The sequence below is a fragment of the Macrobrachium nipponense genome, chromosome 6, assembly GCF_015104395.2.
Source record: "Macrobrachium nipponense isolate FS-2020 chromosome 6, ASM1510439v2, whole genome shotgun sequence".
NCBI lineage: Eukaryota > Metazoa > Arthropoda > Malacostraca > Decapoda > Palaemonidae > Macrobrachium > Macrobrachium nipponense.
The window spans coordinates 16,178,216-16,201,426 of NC_061108.1; the positions used below are offsets into that span (position 1 = coordinate 16,178,216).

Sequence of the window (23,211 nt, forward strand, 5' to 3'; positions counted from 1 at the left end):
CGATGACAGCTCTGAACTAGGCAGCCACCGCAGCAGGGTAGGTTACCGTAAATCATATGTACAGCAAAGACAAGCCAAGCCCTTCATAAAGAGGCATTAAACCCTTCGCAAAAACTGCATAATTCCTTCGGTAACATCTTAAACAAGACAGAAGAGGTACAAAAAGGTATTCAGTGGGCTGTCTTGTCACGAATTGTAAGGTTTATTGTGGAAAAACTTTCATCCTACTGTTGCCCCCTTCGACCCACATCACCGGCCTCATTTCTCGCCTCAATTTCTTCTCTAAAGGAAGAACGAGCCCCATTCCTACTATTTCCTTCACATTCCTTAATATATGTAGGTAAATCTCCGAGAGATTTAAAGATTGAAGGTCACCATATTTACCTGTAAACTTGCAGTATTATGTCCGTCATTCACGTAACATCTGTAAAGTCACTGACCATCTTTAGTACTGCGCATAGCGGCTGTTCTTTTTACCTCCCTCTCTAAAGATGTGGTAGGAATATTTCATTAGCTTTTCAAAAAATGGTGCACCTACTACCTTTCATAGATGGAAATTGTCATTTCTATAAATTATAGCAATATAAAACCAACGCATAATGTTCTATGAATGTATATCTATGAAAATACCATCATTTTTAGGGGGAGGTTAATACTCCAATAGAACACCATACACAAAAGTGATCGGAGGTTCCAGCGAACTCAAAAAAAGAAAATAAAATCATAGATATAATAACATAGCGAGAGCTCATTTTGATCCTTAAAAATTTGACAAAATGTCTTCCTGTGATAATCATAATTGTTCATCTTAATTTCATGCTCATCCTTCTGCATTTTACCCGAAGAAAATTAAATGATTCGCTAAAGTGCCGTAACTGATCCTTACGATTTTTTGTAACATAATAAGTATTGGAAAGTTTGTGCTGACTGGAAATAAGATATATCCTTCATGATGGGGCAATATTTTAAATTGACAGCATATCTTTAGCAGTGGAAATTGATGATTAGCGGATAACAACAGCTTATACAAGAGGCACCTCCTGTTTAAAAATCCAGCCCTCCTTTTCCCTTTTTCGTGTTATTCACATGCTTATTCATGATATGAACATCGATTTCTGCGGTAAATAATGAAGTTTGTCAATGAAACAATTGAGACATGCTTGAGTATGAACTGCTTCTAAAATAACGGTATGGAGGAAATACGACAGACTGCAATGATGTCGCAATAACCGTCTACACATAAGTTACCTATATATAGACAACAAATAAGACCTTAATGTCACTGAAATGTCTTAGGTAAACAAAAAACTTGATTCCAGGAAGCATATGATGGTGATAACTGTACAGAGAAAAACTAGGATTTAGACAAGGACTGTCAGCTGGACGGTGAGAAATTATACCCCGGTAGCCTATGGGTCTTAAGGAGGTCCAATTTTACAGGATGAATCTTATGAGGGTAGTTTTGAGGGAACCGTCAGGCAAATTTGTTCTCTTTTTTTCTTTTTGCCACCATTCCAAAGAAGTGTTATTCTATATAACAATTTTTCCAATAAACCACACATTTTGTCAGATACGTTATACATACCCCTGGAAAGCATATTAAATTGCCTTTCTCAATATTTATATTACATAAAACGATTATATATATCAGAATGTAAGAAAATTATCGTAATGCATCTGCTAAACAGATTTTCCATAACATTCTATAGGGTATCAGTATTTTATCACCTTTATCACTAGGCTAAGCCTTTTTTTTTTTCATCAATTTTTCAGTGTAAAGAAGCATGACAAACTTAAATTCTAGTGTGTATTAAAATAATGATATTCCCAATTAAAATGCAATCAATATGTTCAAATGCAACGGTGACACAAATTAGACGGTACATGTTTATTCATAATATATCGCTCCCTGAATCAGTTTCTTCCACTAAAGCATTCATATTCACAGATAAGTTGTGCAAACTAATGGAACGCCTATTAAACCGACCATCTATCGCCCTGTCTAACAGATGTCATAAATTGAAACAGAGGTAATGTGAGGACCAGAGATTAAGACAGGTAGCTGGGTACTGATAATTTATTGCTGTTGTTGTTTGAGATTAAGCTGGCCTTGTGCCAGCACGGGCTCTTGCTCCTAGAGCAGCCCGTAGGTCATATTGGTTGGGAATGTGAGATGTTTAGGATATGAAACTTTATTGGTGATATACTGAATGAAGGATTTGATGGGCAAGATTGAAACCCTTAAAACCCTAGGTACCCTAGCTTCAGTCGGAGGGAAGGCTCTATAGTAGGAGAGGCCACAGATTGGAAGAATGAAAGGCTTGAGTTGTAGGCACAGTTAGATAGTACGATAGCTCGTGAGATTCTGAGGCATATTCTTTTCCCGGTCCTATTTCTTTTGTGTAGTTGTGAGTGTTGTCTGCTGAGTGTGCTGGAGGGATAGTAAAGTGCATGAGGGGAGGGGTGATGAAGGAAGCCAGAGACGGACAGGGAATGCTAGTTAAATGAAAGACTTCTCAGGGGAGGAAATTGCGTTTACGTTGTCTTGCTACTGGGAGGTTTATTGTTTGTCGTATTGTCTCGATTGTTATGTGAGTTGGGGCAGGATGAGGGGGCTATCATGATTGTTAACACCATGTGCTGTCAGTCAGGGCAGTGTTCTGTCCCCGCCTTGGTGGTGGGTAGGAGCATAGAAAACCTACAAATTCATGGCTGTTGGCTAGAATGTGCTTTGGGATTTGAGTGGTTGTGCGTTACTTTCCTGCGTACCTATATCTTAGCTGTTCCGTTTCTAGACAGTCTAAAACAGGGGTTCCCAAACTATGGGTCGCGACCCCTATAGCAGTCGCGAAGAGATTCTTTTGGGTCGCAAGAAGACAAGGTGATTGTAAGGTATATTATCTTTAAGAATTTCACTCATATATATATAATATATATATATAGATTATATATATATATATATATTATAATATATATATATATATATATATATATATATATATATACATATGTACATATATAAATAAAGTTTTTTTTTGCCACGAAGGAAAAAAATGAAAAAGCGAGTTAGCCGAGTACCTTCGGTCCTATTCGGACCCTTACTGAGGCATACTGATTTTACAAAGACACCATAGTCAAAAGAAGGCTTAATATACAAACTGACACTACCAGATTAGCCATAAGGGCGATTTTCACTCTAACAAGAGAGGAGGAGGAGTCATAGGCTAGCCACACTGATTCTTCCAGAAAAACAAAACATTTTGAAAACAACACGGGAGCATATACAATTTAATATCATGAATTTTTACACAAATTTTCCCAACAAAATTATTATTAATGAAAAGACGAAAGAAAACATACATATATATATATATATATATATAATATATATATATATATATATATATATATATATATATATCGAGCAAGAGAAAGAGGGAGAGAGAATATCGAACGAGAGAGAGAGAGAGAGAAATAATAACTATATACATGTGGGACTAATTTATTAGTTGTTCATTTATTTTGAGATCCTTCATAAACATCTTACAAATATATGGGTCCAAATGGTACATTCCCAGACTAAAATTTAGGTTGTTTTTATTAGTGATTTGTATAATTGCCGATTCCAGTATTTCTGAAACATAATCATTAGATCTAGCAATTACCGAGGTATCACCCCAATTAATCACAATGAGATTTTTCACTCAGATGGATAAACAGTGCATTTGAAGTCTGGGCTGTTCTAACTGAATACATATGCTGCTTAATCCGAACACATAAATTTTTACTAGACTGACCAACGTAAAACGATAGGCAATCCTTACAAGGAATTTTGTAAATGATGTTGTTATTTGTTACGGGACTATTCTTAATTAGCATATCTTTAATGGTATTGTTATAAGAGAACACTACATTAACAGTAAACGATTTAAATATTGATTTTATGGTTTCAAATCCACGAAAATAAGGTAAGCTAAGTACATTTTTAGGGATTTCTTTTTCATTAATAGCAACATTATAAAACTTTTTATGAGCTTTTTGATAACATGAATCAATTAAATGAGGTGGGTAGCAGAGATCGTTTCCTATCTTTTTTTATGTATTCTATTTCTTGGTCCAGGTATTGTAGACTCGTGATACGCAAAGCCCGTAGGAACAGAAGAAAAAATTGAAATTTTAATATTAAGATGGTGGCCAGAATAAAAATGTCCATATGTTAAATTATTTGTGGGTTTTCTATAAATACTGAATTTGCATTGGAAAGATTCTCTATGTATTAATACATCTAGGAAAGGGAAGACATTGTTATTTTCAATTTCAACAGTGAATTTTATGGATGGCACTAAATTATTCAATTTAGACAGTAAATGATTTACTGTCTAAATTGAATAATTTAGTGCCATCCATAAAATTCACTGTTGAAATTGAAAATAACAATGTCATCCCTTTCCTAGATGTATTAATACATAGGGAATCTTTCCAATGCAAATTCAGTATTTATAGAAAACCCACAAATAATTTAACATATATACATTTTTATTCTGGCCACCATCTTAATATTAAAATTTCAATTTTTTCTTCTATGTTCCTACGCGCTTTGTGTATCACCTCATTTAATTGATTTATGTTATCAAAAAGCTCATAAAAAGTTTTAAAATGTTGCTATTAATGAAAAAGAAATCCCTAAAAATGTACTTAGCTTACCTTATTTTCGTGGATTTGAAACCATAAAATCAATATTAAAATCGTTTAATGTTAATGTAGTGTTCTCTTATAACAATACCATTAAAGATATGCTAATTAAGAATAGTCCCGTAACAAATAACAACATCATTTACAAAATTCTTTGTAAGGATTGCCCATCGTTTTACGTTGGTCAGTCTAGTAAAAATTTATGTGTTCGGATTAAGCAGCATATGTATTCATTTAGAACAGCCCAGACTTCAAATGCACTGTTTATCCATCTGAGTGAAAAATCTCATTGTATTAATTGGGGTGATACCTCGGTAATTGCTAGATCTAATGATTATGTTTCAAGAAATTTACTGGAATCGGCAATTATACAAATCACTAATAAAAACAACCTAAATTTTAGTCTGGGAATGTACCATTTGGACCCATATATTTGTAAGATGTTTATGAAGGACCTCAAAATAAATGAACAACCAATAAATTAGTCCCACATTGTTGGGTTTGCAATGACACAACGTCCTGGAGACTGAGCTTTATTACAGGATACTCGGGAGCCAACTGACTCGCAACAGAGTATACAGAATTACCCAATAATGCGGATGCATGCTCGGCAGCGTCATGGCCTGGAAGAAAACTAATCGTACATCCCCCCCGCAAGAATATACTTATACATGGCAAAAAATAAAAAGGGAAAAAATACAAAAACATATCGTACATCCCCCACCCCCCCCCCCAGAACATTCTTATACATGACAAAAAATAAAAGGGGAAAAATGCCCTTAGATCAATGAGAAATGAGAGACAAGAGAAGAAACAAAAAATTAAAGCTAACTTCTCGATGCATACACAAAAACGAAATAAAATACATAAATTCTCTGAAAAGAAATATCAATTCCTGATGCAATTGCATACAAAAGATAATAACATAACTCTACAAAGTCTTTGAGCCACTTGGGTTTACCAGCGGCTCTTCTGGGCCTATCAACGACGTTGGGCTCCTGTGTGGTGTGTGTCCCCTGTTCTGTCGGGGTATGGTTTGCGGAGGACTCGTGCTGAGACATGGCGTGCCAGAAGGGCGGAGCGATGACTCTCAGGGTGTCGTCTGTTTCTTTTTGACAGCCTGCGCTCCCGTTAAGCTTGACGGTGTACTGACGATGGGGCTTTGTTTCTGTTACTATGCCCGTTCGATCCCATTGCTTGGTAGCTTGGTTTTGTATGCGTACATGGGTACCTAGTTCGATGGGCGGCAGTCTTCTGGTCGTGCCAGGGATGCGCATCGCCTCCTGCGACCTTGCCACTTGTAACTCCCTTCGACGTATCGTCTGCCTCCAATATCTGTCTACTAACAGGTGTCTCCTGGCCGTCGGTACCCCATCGCGCAGCTGGCGACCCGTTGCAAGCTGAGACGGCGACTTGTTAATTTCCCTGAGAGGAGTGTTGAGATACTGAAGTATCGCCAGGGCCGTTTTGTCCGACTCAAGGGCTCCACCCTTTACCGTATTTTCCCGGAGTAGCCTCTTCGCCGATTTGACAGCTGCTTCTGCCCTGCCGTTAGACTGGGGATACTGTGCCGACGACAGCCGGACCTTGACCCCCACCCCCCATCTCTTGAAGAAGGCCTCCATCTCCTCGCTGGTCAAGTTCGTGCCTCCGTCAGTTGATATTTGTTCTGGGGCTCCCCAACGCGAGAATATGATCGAAGGTGATTACTGATTTTGTTAGACGTGGCACCATTGGGGAAATGAGCATTCTAACCAACCTGTTAGTCTATCCGCATACACCATGTATACACTGCCTTCTATCTGGAACATATCTGCAACGACGTGCTGGAAGGGATATTCCGCAGGCGGCATGTGTATCATTTCTTCAGGAGGCAGTGAGGGGGCATGTTCATCGCATGAAGTACATCGGGCGCGGCAATGCTGAAGGTCCCCTTCTATTCCCGGCCAATAGACCGACTGCCTGGCCCTTCTAAGCATCGAGTCGAGGCCTTGGTGTCCCTGCGTGTAGGTTAGCGCTACCTGGCGGCGTAAATCCTCGGGTATAACCAAGCGAACACATCCTTGGTCCACTGAGTATGTCACCAGATCCTGGTTGATGGCTAGCCGGTCCCGAACGCTGAAGAAGGGGCGAAGGCAAGCGAGTTCTTGCGACTTCTGTTGGGGCCAGTCGCCCGCTGCAACCCTTGCAAGCAAGAGCTGATATACAGGGTCGTTAGATGCGGCGCTCCTGACGCAGTCTTCATCCAAGGCGGCCACGGTTGCACATGCCACTGCCACTTGAATGTCGTCCTCCAAATCCACGTCGGAAGCTTCGCGGGGTGCTCGCATGGTCGGGTACCTTGAAAGAAAATCCGCGGCAGTGTTCCTTTTTCCGGGCAGGTATTTCATGTGGAACTTGAACTGGAGTGTCTTCTCTTTCAGGTTGAATAATCTCGGGTTGATGACGTCCTTGAGGGCTCTGTCACCCAGCAGCTTGACGACCGAGGACGGTGGTCCGTGATGATGGTGAGATTAGGACACCCAAGTAGGAACAGCCTGCCTTCCGCAAGCACCAGGTAACTGCCAGGGCTTTCTCCTTCTACGGGGGCATACCCAGCTTCAGAGGAGGTGAGGTGTCGACTACCACACAGGGCAAGGCGCCAGCCGCCCTTGCAACAAAAGGGGCTGTCAGCTGACTGACAAATACAATACTGCTGAAGGACTACGAACCCGATACCTTCTTTACTCCAATCCGTCATTATCGTTCGTAGGGCGTGTTTTGTCGTAATATGCCAAGCCGTCCTTGGCTAATTGACAGATGACCTCCTGTGCCTGCCGGAGTTTGTCACGTAGCTGACTATCCCAGTAAACGTTTTTTTCCAGTGGGCTTTCTGAGGAGGTCCCTAAAGGGCTCCATGATGGCGCCGTTGCAAGGAAGGGAGCTAACTGATTCACGAAACCCGAACGCCACGACCTAATATCCGTGATGGAGGGCTTCTCTGGCATATGGAAGTTACGAATGGCGTCTAGTCGTCCGTCTGTGGGTTTGTATGACTCCCATCCCAGGTAATAACCGACGAAAGTGACCTCTCTCTTGCAGAATTTAAACTTCTCGGGCTTGAGTGTGATACCTGCAGAGGCACACGTTGACAGGGAATTCATATCATGCCAGAATGCCTCTTCAATAAGCTGTGATCGTATAGCAAGTGTCGTCAATGCATTTATGCTTTCTGGTGATGTCTTGCAGGGCATCATCAAACCTTTTTGTGTAGGCGTCCGACGCCGAACAGTGACCCATGGGTGTTCTACGATAACGGTATCGTCCCCATGGAGTGATAAAGGTCGTAAGCGGGCGGCTGTCTTTCGTCCAATTCCACTTGATGGCAAACCCCAGTGGCGTCCGCCGTAGTCTTGTACGTATGAAATGGGATGCTTGAAATCATGTCGAAGGGGTGGGTGGCGGTGTATGATGAGTTTTCTTTACCCGAAGACAGTGGGCGTTGAGGCGCTGGAAGTCTACTGTGCGGCGAGGTTGACCCGTCTTCTTGGCGACAACGACCATCCTTGCACACCATTCCGTTGCATCCCCCACTGGGACTGGTTCTATCACGCCCTTCGAACGTCCTCGTCAAGTTGAGCCTTGACCTCCTCTTCCCAATGCTTAGGGATTGTCGCGGGCATGTGACGGCATAAGGCACGGCACAGGCAACAAATGGATGTGGTGCTGCTTGCCCGTCATGACAGGTAACGGTTCCCTGGTTGTATTAAAGGTTGTTGAGAGAAATGCCGTAATAACCACTCCTCAAGTCTCGGTATATTCTCCTCCACAGGCGGGATGGGTAAGGTGGCTGGCTTTCATTGTCTTAGGGGAGTTAGGCCGTGCGACGTCTTCATTAAGCAATCAGCTGATGCAACGAGATGGTAGGGGTGAGGGAAGTCAGGGGGTACTATTCCCAAGCTCCTTACAAGCATTCAGCGATACATAGAAGTTCTTGGCCGTCGGCACAAAGTAAACCTCCTGCTTCGTGCGTCGCCCACCTATATCAATGAAGCATGCCGTTGATCCAAGACATCTCACTCGGAGATTAGCTACGTCTCAGACCTGTTTCGCGGCTGCAACTCCAGTGAATTTATTTGCAGTCTTGAGAGAATCGTGGGTCCGGCAACGCAGATCTGTGCTCCTGTGTCTGTTACGACGAGTGTGGATACTGAATTCCCGTTTCTATGGGAAACACAAGCCTTGATCGTGGGGTGGGGGGAGAGGTGCGTGTCTGCAACAATCGCTAAACTCGAGGCAAGCGGCGCTTTCTTCGTATTCCTGCAGCATTTCTGAAAGTGCCCTACCTTTTGGCACCCATGGCACGTCATACCTCTTGCTGGGCACAACGCTCGACCAAAGGGATGGCGCCCCCCACAATTTCCGCAACGCTTCACATTGGAATTGCCACGCAACACCGCGACGTCTGGCTCTACATCATCAATGCCTGTGACGTCATCACTCGAGGCGCCAGCAGACCCCCTCTCACTGATAGCGATGCGCGGGACACTTTCAACATCTTGGCGTGCAGCTTCGAAAGTGCAGCACAGTGCCTGAAGGGCATCTACACTCTTAAATGTCTCACATGCCTGAAAAACATGCCTCTTTAATACAGGGTCACTGAGGCCTACCATTATTTTCCGCAACAGCATGTACTCTATTAAACACTCCCCGCATTTGGGACACTCAAAATCACAGTCGGTGGCCTTCTGAGCACATTTCGAAAAATAGTCGCTCACTAATTCCTCGCGCCCTTGTGCGAGGGCAAAGAATTCAGACCACTGAACTGCCTGATTCGACGACCGCAACACAGTATTCCCGATGGCGTCCAGAGCCGCGTCTGGGGCGAGGGCATTCCATTTGGCATCTGAATACCGAGCGTCCAGTGCACGTTGCAACGCCAGTACACAGTTGAGCCTAATGTGCAGGACAACATCCTGCGGCGGGAACTTGTTAAGGTGAATCCAATACGTCATCGAACGTCTCCAGGATCTGAACGCTGCCGAGGACATTACCGCCTCACACTTCTCAGGGCAGCAGAGACAGGAACATTTACCGGGCACGTGCTCCTGAACCGGGAAGGGCATCCTGAAGGGAACGGATGGCACCGCTGCTGGTCTGCAAATAACGTCTGTGCTTGCATGACGGCCTGTGACAAGGCCCTTGGCATTGCAGTGAGGCACGCCTCGGCGTGGCCTGGGTGGTCGACGTATCTGGGGCATGGCTTGGTCCTTATCCTACTCACTGCGCCATGTTGGGTTTGCAATGACACAACGTCCTGGAGACTGAGCTTTATTACAGGATATCGGGAGCCAACTGACTCGCAACAGCAGTTATAGGAATTACCAATAACGGATGCATGCTCGGCAGCGCATGGCCGAAGAACATATCGTACACACATGTATATAGTTATTATTTCTCTCTCTCTCTCTCTCGTTCGATATTCTCTCTCCCTCTTTCTCTTGCTCGATATATATATATATTTATATTTTCTTTCGTCTTTTCATTAATAATAATTTTTGTTGGGAAAATTTGTGTAAAAATTCATGATATTAAATTGTATATGCTCCCGTGTTGTTTCAAAATGTTCTGTGTTTTTCTGGAAGAATCACTTGTTTCCTGCGGTATCCTTCAAGGTGTGGCTAGCCTATGACTCCTCCTCCTCTCTGTAGAGTGAAAATCGACCTTATGGCTAATCTGGTAGTGTCAGTTTGTATATTAAGCCTTCTTTTGACTATGGTGTTCTTTGTAAAATCAGTATGCCTCAGTAAAGGGTCCGAATAGAGCCGAAGTACTCGGCTAACTCGCTTTTTCATTTTTTACTTCGTGCAAAAAAACCTTTATTTATACAGAGCATCACGTTTTATATACTTCGTGATCAAGTTATTCATGTATATATATATATATTATATATATATATATATATATATATACTACCTTTGCAGGTCATTTGAGTAAACATGAGATAAAATACACACACACACACATATATATATATATATATATATATATATATATATAATATATATATATATAAAGGTTTTTTTTGCCACGAAGGAAAAAAATGAAAAAGCAAGATAGCCAAGTACTTTCGGTCCGAACTTGCTATCTCGCTTTTTCATTCTTTCCTTCGTGGCAAAAACCTTTATTTATACATAGCATCACGTTTTATATACTTCGTGATCAAGTTATTCATAATATATATATATATATATATATATATATATATATATATATATATGTGTGTGTGTGTGTGTATGTATTTATCTCGTGTTTACTCAAATGACCTGCAAATACACACCACACACATACATATAATATATATATATATATATATCACCTATGTATAATGATGATGATAAAAAAAACTTATGAACTGTTACCCCTCATTCATATTTCATAAATCTAACCAAAACTATAAAACGCAACCTGAACTATAAATAAATATAATTACTAATAACTAAAGTACGGTTGTATTTGATTTTGCCAAAGTCTACGTCGACCTGGAATAAGAAAATGTTAATCCTTCCTTGTAGAGGTTCTTGAAAAATTTTGATGTAAAAATTACGTAATCAAAGGTTGAAAAATCTGCTCCTTTAGACATCATTAATACACATTTATTGATACAACAAAATGTAAAGGTCTATACTTATTTAATGAAGTTCCTTACTCCCTAACTGTGCAATACACACACACACACATATACATAATATATATATATACACATATATATATATATATATATATATATATATATATATATATTATATATATATATATATATATATATATATATATATATATATATATATATATATATATATATATATATATTTACGTATTTAGCGGCCTTGAGAGAGGCTAGATACGTAAACGGAAATAATTGAGGGATTTCAAGAGGAAATTGCTTTAACTTACCGTAAACTGATAGTTATTGATAAAAAAAAAAAAAAATAATTTCTTTAGAGGGAAGGTCACCAGAAAACTCAGCTCGTTACTTTACAGCTATTTATTTACAAAAAAGGCCCTTGCTGGCCTGGAGAAAAGGTAAATGCAGCATCCACCATGGTGGATAGCTAAAATGTACTTGGATGAATTCAAGCTGGTTTCATACACTTGGGTAATGCACACTTGCGGGCAGAGAGACGGCACGTGACTCATGGAAATCTGGAAAACGAATACCAGATTAAACGAGATAAAAGAAATAATGACTTCTTGCTTTGATTAAGGCTGATTTATTCTCTAACATTGGGGGAACGAAACTCTAATGGTTCACTGAGGTATGCACTGAAAGCTTGGTCTTTAACAAGTCACAAAGGGAAGCACGTGGCCCGATGACGACAAAGGGCTTTTGATGTAGAAGGGGTAAAAATAAGAATTGAAAATGAATTTAGCAAGAGTCGTATGGTAGTAAAAGGTGCTGGGTTGAAGTTTACACTTTTAGACGTACCTGGATGCAATATTCAGTGTATCGATGTGGAAGAATGCGGCCTGACTCTATTCAGGTCTGGGGTTCGTGCCCACCAGTACGCCGAGCCGATAGGCTTAAGTTTGGGAGGCTGGCCGGCTGGACATCTGTCCTGGATCACAGACTGCAGTTGACTGAGAGCGATACTGGTTGTTTTTGAATCACGGGGCTTCCAAAGACCGCCTCGGGCATCGCCTGAAAGGTGATAAACACAACGCCAGGCAAATTGAAGGAAAAATAGGTCTTATTGTAGAAGTTCCTAAAATCCATCTCGAAGCCTAGCTACTCTTGTGACTTGCCTCTCTTACCCTAAGCTTCCGTCAGACCGGAAATACCTCCCTATGACATGCCCCCTCTCCCAACAACAGTTCCTTTAGGAGAAGGCATGGCTGCTTCTTTTATAATTAATATCACTAAAACTCTGCTGGGAAGGCGAGGCGTTCTATAAACTTAGCAGCTCCCCCTGTTAAGAAGGCATTCACTCCCTTTCGGGTATGAAGGTCTTGGCTTAAGTAAGTTGATCGCCTCGACTACCCAGTTCTCCTACTCTAATTTGAAGTTTTTTGAGCAGCGATACGGCTGACTACAATGGCCTACCTAACTTATAGGCAAAGATGCTAAGTGTACTAACTTAATGTAGTGATGTAATCTAGCCTAAGTAATAACTACAGGTTGTCTGGGACGACAGTCTACTCTACCCCTATGAAGGTTTACTTGAAAATTCTACTTGCTACCAACCTAATGCCCTGGTACTAAATCATTAGCCTAACCCACTCATTATAGTTAAATGAAGACGCAATCATTCCAGAGTGTGGTACGCACAACTACAGTTCAGCGACGGAATTGTTAAAATATATGAGGTGAGGTAATGGTGCGTGAGGATGATGAGTGGTTAGTGCATTACCAGGATGGAAATGTAATGAGGTAATTATATTTAAGTGAAGGTTAGTATCACCATTTCTAGGGGTTAGAGGGTTAGTTCTACTGGCAGAGATCAGGCTGGCTACCTTCTCTGGGTAGGTGCCAGGATCACTCTGCAATTGAATGCGACACTGTACCTCGGGCACAGGTGTCAAGGAGAGCATGTGGCTCTTTGGTTAGTGTGTTAATGATTGGTTACGTCCCTTCTTCTTCTTCTTCTTATTCCTCCAGGACCTGCTATACCAGTCCTAGGAGTAGACGGAGGCACCGACTCTGGGGAAAGGCCAGAAACGCCGGCAGGAGCAGAGGCAGTGGTAGCGTGAGGGATTGCAGGAGAACACCCTACTTCGGTATCTGCAGCAACCGTCGTAGAGGTGGAACCTACTGCAGGGGAGGCACTCACTTCGGCTGCTGCGACAGCCGTCGTAAGGGGAAAACTCCAGGCTGACTCCTGGTCGGGCAGTTCCTGGTTTTCCAGAGGAGGTATGAAGGTTAGGTCTGCCGGAGGTTCATCCTCGGGCAACAGTGGTGAGGGTGAAGAAGACTCATGGACTTTGGATTGGCCATGGGCTGCGGTAAGCTCCATGCCTGTTGGAGGATCTCCTGTAGGAGGATCCTTGGTTAGGTTAGGCGCCGGCACTAGCTCGGGGCCAGGCGCAGAAGTCAAGTTCTGTGGTGGTTCTACGTCCAGGCTGGACGGAGCTTGGCACTGCTCAGTGCTGCCAAGTGGCACTGGCAGAGAGTTGAGGTCGACTGGACCTGTGACGGGTACCGGAGGTGCAATACCTCTCCGCGTGCCCTTGGAAATGGGAGACAGAGGCTCCTGTCTCTTGTTGAAGGCTAGGCCCTGTGGAAAATGGACAGTGTCTGCTGCTGGTAGTTTGCTAGGGCACCTAGGCCAATTAGTAGAGTGCCCTATTACGTTACAGGTTTTGCAACGGAACTGCGAATGGTCAATCTCCCTCCTTGGTAACGGGGGAGACTGTTGGTGGACGTACTTCCTAGAGGAAGTAGAATTTCGATGACTCCTTGCTTTGGAGTGATTTGTTGTGGGATTAGGACCCCTAGGCTTTTTGGAATGCGAGGGAGACTTCATGTCTTGCCCTAGGAGGAGGTCGTAACCTCCTGGAATGTAGCTTGCAACTGCAAGAGTACATACTCTGGAGAAACGAGGTCTGGTGACCATCAATTGGACGGTAGGAAGAATCAACTTGATATGGTTGATACCTTCAATGGTTATTAAGTGACGTCTATCGACGTTTGCCCCTCGGGGGATTCGATCTTCCCGTATTAGGGAGATTTGAGCGCCAGAGTTGTCGTAGGCTCTGACGTGGCTTGGCGGATAATGGCTTTGGATGGGTGCGACGGTTATAGGGCCCTTAGCTGGGGGTCCTAGTGAAGAAGGATTAGTAACGGCCATTGCGATGGCAGGAATATTATGATTAGCGCACCCTCCGTAGTTTGCAGACATGTGACCCTTGCGGCCACAGTCTCGGCAGAACGTGTTCCAGAACCTCTTCCGTGGCACTGGACGGTAAGGCCGAGATGGCCCCACAGGTTGCGAATCTGTGGAGTCACCAAGGCTGGTAGTGTGCTCTGGCACAGGTGAAGAGTCCTCTCTGGCAGTGATTTGAGGTAGGGAGGTTAAGGAATCCTCCGTTGAATCACCCTCGGAAACAAGTCCGGGGTTAACTGGTGGGCTTACCTCTTCCAAAGGGGAGGAGGTAGGCGGTAAAATGGTAAGAGGCTGAGAGGATGCGGCAGGAACTTTGGGCTCTGACACTGGGTCAGGGCCAGGTTCACAAATAAAGGGGATGTCTGGGACATCGGAGGCACTAGCCTCTGAATCTAAAACTGATGATTGATTATGAGGCATGCTGCAGGGATCCGGTGCATCTGGTAGTGGGAGCTGCGTCCAGGGGAGATACGGCTTAAGTAGATCTCGGCCCAATATCACCTGATAAACATCATGAAATGGGTCAACTACGCCCCGGCGGCACAATGTGGTTTCCCTGGTCTCCTGGTCCAGAAAGGGCATGTCTACATTCAGAAGGACCGAAGGAACAGAATAGAGGTTACCGTCAATCCATTCAACCTGAATTTCTTCGTTCGTCTGGATTTTGGCACCCCTAGGCAATGCCTTTCTTGAAATAAGGGAGACCTGGGCTTTGGTGTCGGCCATGACTTGTACTCACTGATAGGCCGTAGGAGACTGTTCATCAGGCAGGGCTACATGGTAGCCTTGGAGAAGTTCACCCTGGAAGCTCTCCTCCCAAGGTAGAGACCGACTTGGGCACCTGTCGGAATCCACAGCATGCCCACGCACACAACAGGTGGTGCAGAACCTCCGCAACCACCTCTTACCGGGAGTCCAGCTCATGGTCTGGGGCTTAGAAACTAGCAGAGAGATTGTGTCATCTATGAGAGCTAGCTCATGCTTTCTCTCTTCTTCTCTTTCCTTTCTCTCTGCTTCTCTGGCTTTCCTCTCTGCTTCTCTTTCTTCCTTTTCTTGCAGGCGCGCAGCAGCCTGCTGCGCCTTTATCCACTGGTCAAGTGCTGGTCCAGTGTAACCAGCCTCCTTGCCCAGAGTTATGAGGGCTCCGAGCTTCTCTAGCTCTCTGGCAAAGAAGTCGCGGGAAGCAGGGGAAGACATTTCCCTTAGGCTGCAGTAGAGGCTCGGAGGTAAATGAAAATAATGGCCAGGAAGGGTACTGAATGGAAGGGGAGTGCCTACTGTGGAAAGTAGCACTCACTTGGAAATGGGTTCTGCGATAATGGTAATGAAAAGTCTGAAAAGACTGGGTGCTCGGTGGCACTTTGTGAATGGCACCTTCTGCTGAGGTGAAAAAATCGAATGAAGTGTGCGGCGTACATCACACTTACGGGCGTTCCCAACTTGGGAGACGCTGGAATGGGCTACCTGTAGGTCCAATACAGGTGTGGTACTTTCGGAGGCATTCCTTGGTTGAGGGATCCAAAATGGTGGATACTCTAATGAATGGGCGTTCCGTAGGACGGACACGCAGGTATAGGGCTACCTGTACGTCTGTACAGGTGCGCGGCACTTATGAGGAGGCGTTCCTTGGGCAGCACTAGTAGTGCTGGTATTGCGGCACTTCGGGAGGCGTTCCCTTGATTGGTCCGAAGGATCACTGATCCTTGTACATGGACATTAATGAATTGGGCGTTCCGTAAGGACGGACACGCAGGTTTGACAGCACTTAGGGCTGGTATTGCGGCACTTTGGGGAGGCGTTCCCTTGATTGGGTGATCCAGGATAGCGGATTCACTAATGGATTGGGCGTTCCGCAAGGACGGACACGCAGGTTTGACAGCACTTAGGGCTGGTATTGCGGCACTTGGGGAGGCGTTCCCTTGTTGAGTGTTCCGAAGGATCACTGACCCTGGTACACGGACACACTAGTTCCTTGGGCGTTCCGTAAGGACGGACACGCAGGTTTAATGGCTACCTGTACGGCCTGTACAGGTGCAATGGCACTTATGGAGGCGTTCCTTGGAGCACTGGTATCGTGCTGGTGTGTCCCGGACACTACATGCAGTATACTTAAATATACTGAAGTGAAATGGTACTCTGTTCATGGCAGAGGGTAATAGTGGAGGAGAGAAAGTAAAAGGTGGGAGTACTTCAGCAGCCAGTCGATGGACAGTGTCACGAATTAGTGGCACTGTGAAATGGTAAGACCTGACGTGCACTGGTGGTGGCCAGTCCTAGACTGGTAGGCTTCCTTGTCTGGAAGTAATGAATTTGCGATGGCACACTGTGCGGTTTGTGCTTGCGGTACACGCAAGTCTTTTGGGATAAAAATGAACAAGACCAGTCGGGCAACGACAGGTAATGGAAATTTTAGAAATGCTCAGTCCCTCGCTGAAGTACTCGATAAATGAAATAAATAAATGCTTGCAAACTGCAATGGACACATGCGCGTACGTATCACGCTGTGTAAATGAAAGACACAAGAGACTAAAATAATGTTAATTCTGCATGCTATGATTAATGGTAAGATGTAGTACTCTTGGCTTCGTGAATAATGGGTTCTGGTTTCCTCTCTCTCTCTCTCTCTCTCTCTCTCTCTCGGAGAGGGGGAAAAATGATATATGAATGAACTCCCTTATATTTGAATTGAACTACTAATGTTAGTTTAATATGACGCAACTTGCGTTAAATTATCTACTTACGTTAACGTTTTTAATGAAAGAATTGCTTTTGATAACGTTTTATGAAAATGATAACGCGCTCGTGGTGAACGATTTTTACGTTACTAGTAGCGGTTCGCGCTTATGAAATGATTTGCCTTTCAATATGAATTTCACAAAGACGCGTTTTACGTTAACAATTCTTGTAATTTACTCTACTTTTAAGATTTACGTTAACTTTACGTAAGTATACTAGGTCCCTGTGAACAGTGAAATGACGGTAAGGATTTTAAAATGAAAATGTAAGCAAACAATTGTAAAAAGAAGAGGTTACGTTTAGTGCGAAGTGAAATGAAACTTTCGCTCAGCGCACGAGTGAGCGATGCGAGGTGAAACACGTGAGCGAGCTGGGTAGCGCTGCTAGCGCACAGCATGTCGTTCAAAACAGCTGATTCTCTGTAAATGCGAAGGCAATTTACAACACCAAATTCTACTTTCTTATTCAAGGCGAATTACGTTAATTTCTCTGGCAGAACGATAGATACTAGTACCGAGATTTATATTATTTACGTTAAAACTTCGAGACTTACGTTACTTTGCTTAAATTGTTTAGATAATGCTGAAAGAGATAACAAACATGGCTGCCGCTGTGAGTGAAAACGAAGGCTGGTTGAGACCGCGCAGGCGCGAGAGTGCGCAAAGCTGAATTAAGCTGAGAGGTAAGCGGTTACCAACACTTGGAATGAAAACTAAGTTAAAAATGAATACCCTAACATATCACAGACAAAAGAATTGTACACTTCTTTTGCCGTAACTATTAGTAAAACACTCCTAACTAGCTAGGCTTTCTAATACAGCAATAAACCCTGGCAAAGCACTTCCTAGTTTGATCTGGTCCTTTCTGGCATCTATCTGCACACGTGTTCGTGTGAGCTCCTACAACAACAATGCGATTTACAAAATAACAGAACTCGCTCGGCGCTCTGGCCGTTACAATAATAAGATTTCTACCTTCACATTTGTTTAAAACACTTCTACAATAAAAATACTTAAACGTACCTTAAGCTAACATTGGTTATAGAATAATCATATTAATGAATGGAATACCTTACCGTGAGTCAGTGTCTGTCTTCCGTGCAAGTGTGCTTAGTTTTGCGCTTTGAAAAACATTTACATTCGTTTTACAAGGGATAACGCGATTTACAAGCTTTTTTAAGCAAGCCCAGATTCGATGCTGGCAAGATTCGCCAATTTTACGTATTTAGCGGCCTTGAGAGAGGCTAGATACGTAAACGGAAATAATTGAGGGATTTCAAGAGGAAATTGCTTTAACTTACCGTAAACTGATAGTTATTGATAATTTCTTTAGAGGGAGGGTCGCCAGAAAACTCAGCTCGTTACTTTACAGCTATTTATTTACAAAAAAGGCCCTTGCTGGCCTGGAGAAAAGGTAAATGCAGCATCCACCACGGTGGGACTTATATATCTCTCACAAATAGCTAAAATGTACTTGGATGAATTCAAGCTGGTTTCATACACTTGGGTAATGCACACTTGCGGGCAGAGAGACGGCACGTGACTCATGGAATCTGGAAAAGAATCCCAGATTAAACGAGATAAAAGAAATAATGACTTCTTGCTTTGATTAAGGCTGATTAATTCTCTAACATTGGGGGAACGAAACTCTAATGGTTCACTGAGGTATGCACTGAAAGCTTGGTCTTTAACAAGTCACAAAGGGAAGCACGTGGCCCGATGACGACAAAGGGCTTTTGATGTAGAAGGGGTAAAAATAAGAATTGAAAATGAATTTAGCAAGAGTCGTATGGTAGTAAAAGGTGCTGGGTTGAAGTTTACATTTTTAGACGTACCTGGATGCAATATTCAGTGTATCGATGTGGAAGAATGTGGCCTGACTCTATTCAGGTCTGGGGTTCGTGCCCACCAGTACGCCGAGCCGATAGGCTTAAGTTTGGGAGGCTGGCCGGATGGACATCTGTCCTGGATCACAGACTGCAGTTGACTGAGAGCGATATTGGTTGTTTTTGAATCACGGGGCTTCCAAAGACCGCCTCGGGCATCGCCTGAAAGGTGATAAACACAACGCCAGCAAATTGGGAAGGAAAATAGGTCTTATTGTAGAAATTCCTAAAATCCATCTCGAAGCCTAGCTACTCTTGTGACTTGCCTCTCTTACCCTAAGCTTCCGTCAGACCAGAAATACCTCCCTATGACATGCCCCCTCTCCCAACAACAGTTCCTTTAGGAGAAGGCATGGCTGCTTCTTTTATAATTAATATCACTAAAACTCTGCTGGGAAGGCGAGGCGTTCTATAAACGTAGCAATATATATATATATATATATATATATATATATATATATATATATATATATATAATATATATATACGTATAGCGTACAGGTTTGATTGTATCGCCGTTTTCTATATTTTACTACATGATGAAAAACAAATCTATGTTATGCATAGTATATAATATAATATATATATATATATATATATATATATATATATATATATATATATATCTTATAATTAATTTTTATGCTTGATATATATTTATGAATTAAGAATATGCTATTTGTAATTATTTAATGTAATTTCTTCAGTCAAATGTGTTTTTAATACTAAATATTTGGATCACAACTTTCATCTCTGATTTCATCTTTCAAATTAGGTTACGAGTAGTGATAGTAGCTACTAGTTTACCTCAGTTGTTTGTGATATTTTCTGTTTGTATCTCTTATTAGCAAAATGGATCGCTGGGTAATTCGAAAAGTGGACGTAAAAGAAACTTCAGATATAAATCAAGAGACAGAAGAAGTGGATAATAATGTAGTTACAAGACCGTGTCAGTCAGATATGAAAAGGAGTGTTGCTGAACCAAGCAGCAGCGGTCAACCACAGCCAAAACGGCGAAACTACCAAGATTTTATTCAGTATAGTTTTGTATGCCATGTTGTTAATGACGTTCATCATCCTCAGTGTGTTATATGTTTGGAAGTGTTGGCTAATGAAAGCTTAAAGCCAGCAAAAATGAAAAGACACCTGCAGCGCAAGCACCAGCCATTCACAAATAACCAATAGATTTTTTCCGACGCAAGAAAATGGAGCTACAAGGACAAAAGCAAGTGATAAAAAAAAATGCTGCATTGCCTATCAAAGCTCAAATGGCATCACGTGAGGTTGCATATCTTATTGCTCAGAGGAAAAAGCCACACATAATAGGAGAAGAGCTTATCAAACCTGCTGCACTGGCAATGTGTAGAGCTATTCATGGAGAAAAGATGGCTCGCGAACTTGAATCCATACCCCTGTCAAACAATGCGGTTGGTAGGCGAATTCGTGAGACTGCAAGTGACATACTGATTCAGTTGATGGAGAGAGTTAAGAATGTAAATTATGCTTTACAATTAGATGAATCAACCGACATTTCTAGTTCTTCTCAATTACTTGTATTTATAAGATATAGCTTCAATGGAAAATTGAATGAAGATATGTTTTTTTCCCTTGCCCTAAAAGGAAAGTGTACAGGAGATGATATTTTCATGGCATTAGATAAAAAACTTCATGAGCTTGGACTTTCTTGGGATCGGTGTGTAGGTATATGCACAGATGGAGCCGGGGCAATGTTAGGTAAAAAGAAAGGACTAAAAGCAAAGGTACATAATGTAGCTCCTCATATACGTTTTACTCACTGTATTACTCATCGAGAAGCTCTCGCTTGCAAAGCCATTGTTCCCGAACTTAAAACTGTTTTTGATACAGCTGCTTTACTGTGCAAAGACACGGGCTCAGACCATGAAGCATTGTTGCTTCACACAGAAATCAGATGGCTCTCCAGGGGAAAAGTTTTCACACGGCTGTATCAGCTGAGAGATGAGGTCCTCCTAGTCCTTCTGGAATCACACTCTGGTTAGGAAAGCTAGTGTATTTATCATGCATTTTTTTATAAACTTAACGAGTTAAATCTTTCCATACAAGGCCCAAACACAAATATTTTGTCATTGTTCGAAAAGATAAATCCATTCTCAAAGAAGCTTGAGCGATGGATTTCACGAGCTGAAGAGGGTAACATTGAAATGTTTCCTGAACTTGAAGAGTTTGGAGAGGAAAATGAGTTATGTCTGGATAATTTGAAACCAATAATAGTTAATCATCTTTGAAATCTTCTTAATCACTTCAAGAAATACTTTTTAGAAGAGTCAGATCTAGAACAGTATGATTGGATACGGATGCCATTCACTGCTCCTGGAAATCATTTATCATCTGACCTCGAGGAAGCACTGCTTGAATTATCTTCTGATAGAACCTTACGACTCATGTTTGGGTCAACAAGATTGAATGAGTTTTGGATATCAGTATCGGAGGAATATCCTGGTTATCAAAGGCAGCACTGAATATCTTAACACCGTTTGGATCGACTTATCTCTGTGAAACTACCTTCTCTGCATTAACGTATATCAAGAATAAATACCGACCTCGATTGAATGTAGATGATCAGCGAGTTGCAGTTTCCGATATCACCCCGAGATTTGAGATGTTATGTTCAAAGAAACAAGCCCATTCATCCCATTAAATTCAACAAGGTTAGATTGTATTGCACTTTAAAACTGTTTTAAAACAAAGCAAACAAACAATCTCTCTCTCTCTCTCTCTCTCTCTCTCTCTCTCTCTCTCATACTTATGTACTCAACACACAAATATCCTTTTTGTGTTTGTGCATAACACACACACACACATATATGTATGTATGTATGGATGTTATTTATATAGTTTGCATGTGTTCAGGTTATATACGTACTTATTTTGTTTTATACGCAGTTATAAAAGCAAGATGTATATATAAGTAGAATCTATATTCCACTGAGGAAAATATTTTTTTGCCTGGAGGGGTCGCAAAATGTTTGAAGTAATTTTATGAGTCGCCAAGTAAAAAAGTTTGAGAACCCCTGGTCTAAAAGGTAGTGTTCTAGAGGTTCTTCTGCAATTCTTTCACAGTATTTACACGGCTTGGGATCGCCTTCTATCCTTTGCCATGTGCATTGGTATCCAAGTCTTAGCCGATGGATTATGACTGCTGGTGCTAGTGACATATCTTTAGGAATGTCGTGTGGTTGTAGAATATAAAAAAAAACTCATTTTTTTTTTTTCCATCTGTCCATCCGCCTGTGGTGGTCGCGCATGGTAACACTGCTTCCCGGGCTTTAAATAGTTACGCTATGTGTAAGTTTTAGGTAAATAAAAGGATATCTTGGTGTACATTTGCAACTGAAAAGTGTTTTAATCATTTACTGTATGCGAATTACACCGTTAATATTCGAAATAGGATGTTATTCAAAGCCCGGGACGCAGTGTTACCATGCGTCCCTCCAAAGATAGCTCTCCTGACTTTGCTTTCCTCTTGCACTGGGCAGTATGCTGCGGATTTGCTTTTTTAGTTGAGTCAATGAGTGGCTGATTTTGATACTTATGTTGTTGGTGTGTAACCTGCTCTTTGCTAAGGAACGTGGCTTGGAATCCAGTTGAAAGTTATCAGTTTATTATAGACGAACTGGGTTGACATAGACAGGTGCGGACGGATAAGTAGTACCGACTCGCACCGAGAGCAGAAATGACTCTGAGACAGTGGATTCGTGTTTTCTTACAGACATACATTTAAAGATGACAAGACATGCAAATAATAAAATTACATGAGATATACATCGGCGGAAAGGCCGCGGAACGCTCTATAGAATGGTTAAAGGAACAAAGCGGCTTGATGATGAGATAGGATAAAAATATAGAAAAAGCGTTGTCCTAAGAGTATACCATTTTTTTAATATCTTCATTGAAAAACTAAGTTTCCCCAACCTGACCAACCCCAGTCCAGTGATGCTGGAGTGAAAAAAAAGAAGACTTGGCGTCATCTTAACGCAAAGAATTAAAAAAACGAAA

The 23,211-nt window shown here is 42.1% G+C and overlaps 1 protein-coding gene across 1 annotated transcript; it reads left to right on the forward strand.

The window, feature by feature from the left end:
* Positions 1–20,381: 20,381 nt before the first annotated feature.
* LOC135216441 (protein FAM200A-like) lies at positions 20,382–21,194 on the forward strand. Its single transcript, XM_064251812.1, has one exon. The coding sequence runs from the start codon at positions 20,382–20,384 to the stop codon at positions 21,192–21,194; it is 813 nt and encodes a 270-aa protein (XP_064107882.1).
* Positions 21,195–23,211: the final 2,017 nt, after the last annotated feature.

Coding starts and splice junctions, on each gene's coding strand:
- LOC135216441 (XM_064251812.1), top strand. CDS start 20,382: ATGGAGCTACAAGGACAAAAGCAAGTGATAAAAAAAAATGCTGCATTG.